At 38.1% G+C, this 1,498-nt stretch overlaps 1 protein-coding gene across 1 annotated transcript in view; it reads right to left on the reverse strand.

Moving 5' to 3' along the window:
* The window catches only part of LOC106882389 (MAM and LDL-receptor class A domain-containing protein 1), a 221,633-nt gene that overhangs the window by 193,877 nt on the left and 26,258 nt on the right, over window positions 1–1,498 (reverse strand). The window contains exons 13-14 of the mRNA XM_014933051.2: window positions 925–1,184; window positions 272–356 (exon numbers count right to left, since the gene is read on the reverse strand). Coding sequence (XP_014788537.2) covers window positions 272–356; window positions 925–1,184 — 345 coding nt within the window. The remainder of the gene's footprint in view (window positions 1–271; window positions 357–924; window positions 1,185–1,498) is intronic.

Below are 1,498 nucleotides of genomic sequence, written 5' to 3' on the forward strand. Positions count from 1 at the left end.
TATATGTATGTGTGTTTGTGTGTCTGTGTTTGTCCCCCAACCATCGCTTGACAACCGATGCTGGTGTGTTTACGTCCCCGTAACTTAGCGGTTCAGCAAAAAGAGACCGATAGAATAAATACTAGGCTTACAAAGAATAAGTCCTGGAGTCGATTTGCTCGCCTAAAGGTGGTGCTCCAGCATGGCTGCAGTCAAATGACTGAAACAAGTAAAAGAGTAAAAGAGGAATGAACAATGTGCAGTTAGAAGAGACCAGATTATTTAGACTTACCATTACAGGTGCCATGAATGAGAAGAATGTCATCTAATGCGATATTACCAACTGACGACTGCTTCACTTTCCCTTCAAATGTAATCTGGAGTTAAATAAGCAGTAAAAAAGTTTTACAGTGTAACGTGAGACAGTCTAAAATTTCAAACCATAAATATGTTAATCGTCATTGTCGTTGTCGTCATCATCATCATCATTGTCATCATTGCCATCGTCGTCGTCGTCGTCGTCGTCATCATGATTGCCATCATTGTAGTTGTCGTCATCATTGTCATTATCATCATCATCATCATCATCATTATCATCTTCATCCTCCCCCTTCTCACCACCATCACCACCATCATCATCCTCATCATCATTGTCATCACTGTCACCGTATCGTTATCCTTGTCGTTGTCATCATCATCATTATCATCATCATCATCAGCAGCAGCAGCACTTCTGTCTGACCCATTAAACAATGATGATGATGATGATGATGATTATAATGATGATTATGACAGTATTAAACAGTTGAATAATATTAAATAGTTGGAAGGATAGTATGTTAAATTAAGCAATAATGCAGTTAAGAATACGTGATCCACCTGGTAAAAACCTTACTCAATATATTTAATATGCTAATCATGTAAGAAAAAATGAGGAACACTCACCTTAAAGGGCCGTGTTTGTAATATCAATAATTTCCCCTGTTTCCATTGATTTCCCTGGGTGCCTATTCTCACCCAGTGTGGGGCTTTCTCTTTCAAGTTGCTTTTTGTAATATACACCTTTAATGAGTCAATATTTGGACCATACATATAATACCAAAATGATAAGCACATTGGGTGCCCTGCGACAGGTGTAATCATTGGACTGTGAAGATGAGCTGTTTGACCAACATTGGATGGTAAGTTCATATAGAAACCATTGGCTGTACAAAGACAACAAATTAAGGATTAGGAATTGATCTGGGAATTCAGAATGGAAATATAGGATATAACAATATTCTTTTCTACTCTAGGCACAAGGCCTGAAATTTTGGGGGAGGGGGCTAGTTGATTAGATCGACCTCAATATGCAACTGGTACTTAATTTATCGACTCCGAAAGGATGGAAGGCAAAGTTGACCTTGGTGGAATTTGAACTCAGGACATAAAGCCAGATGAAATACTGCTAAGCATTTTGCACATCATTATGATATTCTTTTTTACTCTAGGCACAAGGCCCCCAATTTTTTTTTTTTTT

The sequence above is a fragment of the Octopus bimaculoides genome, chromosome 7 (genome assembly GCF_001194135.2).
Source record: "Octopus bimaculoides isolate UCB-OBI-ISO-001 chromosome 7, ASM119413v2, whole genome shotgun sequence".
Classification (NCBI taxonomy): domain Eukaryota; kingdom Metazoa; phylum Mollusca; class Cephalopoda; order Octopoda; family Octopodidae; genus Octopus; species Octopus bimaculoides.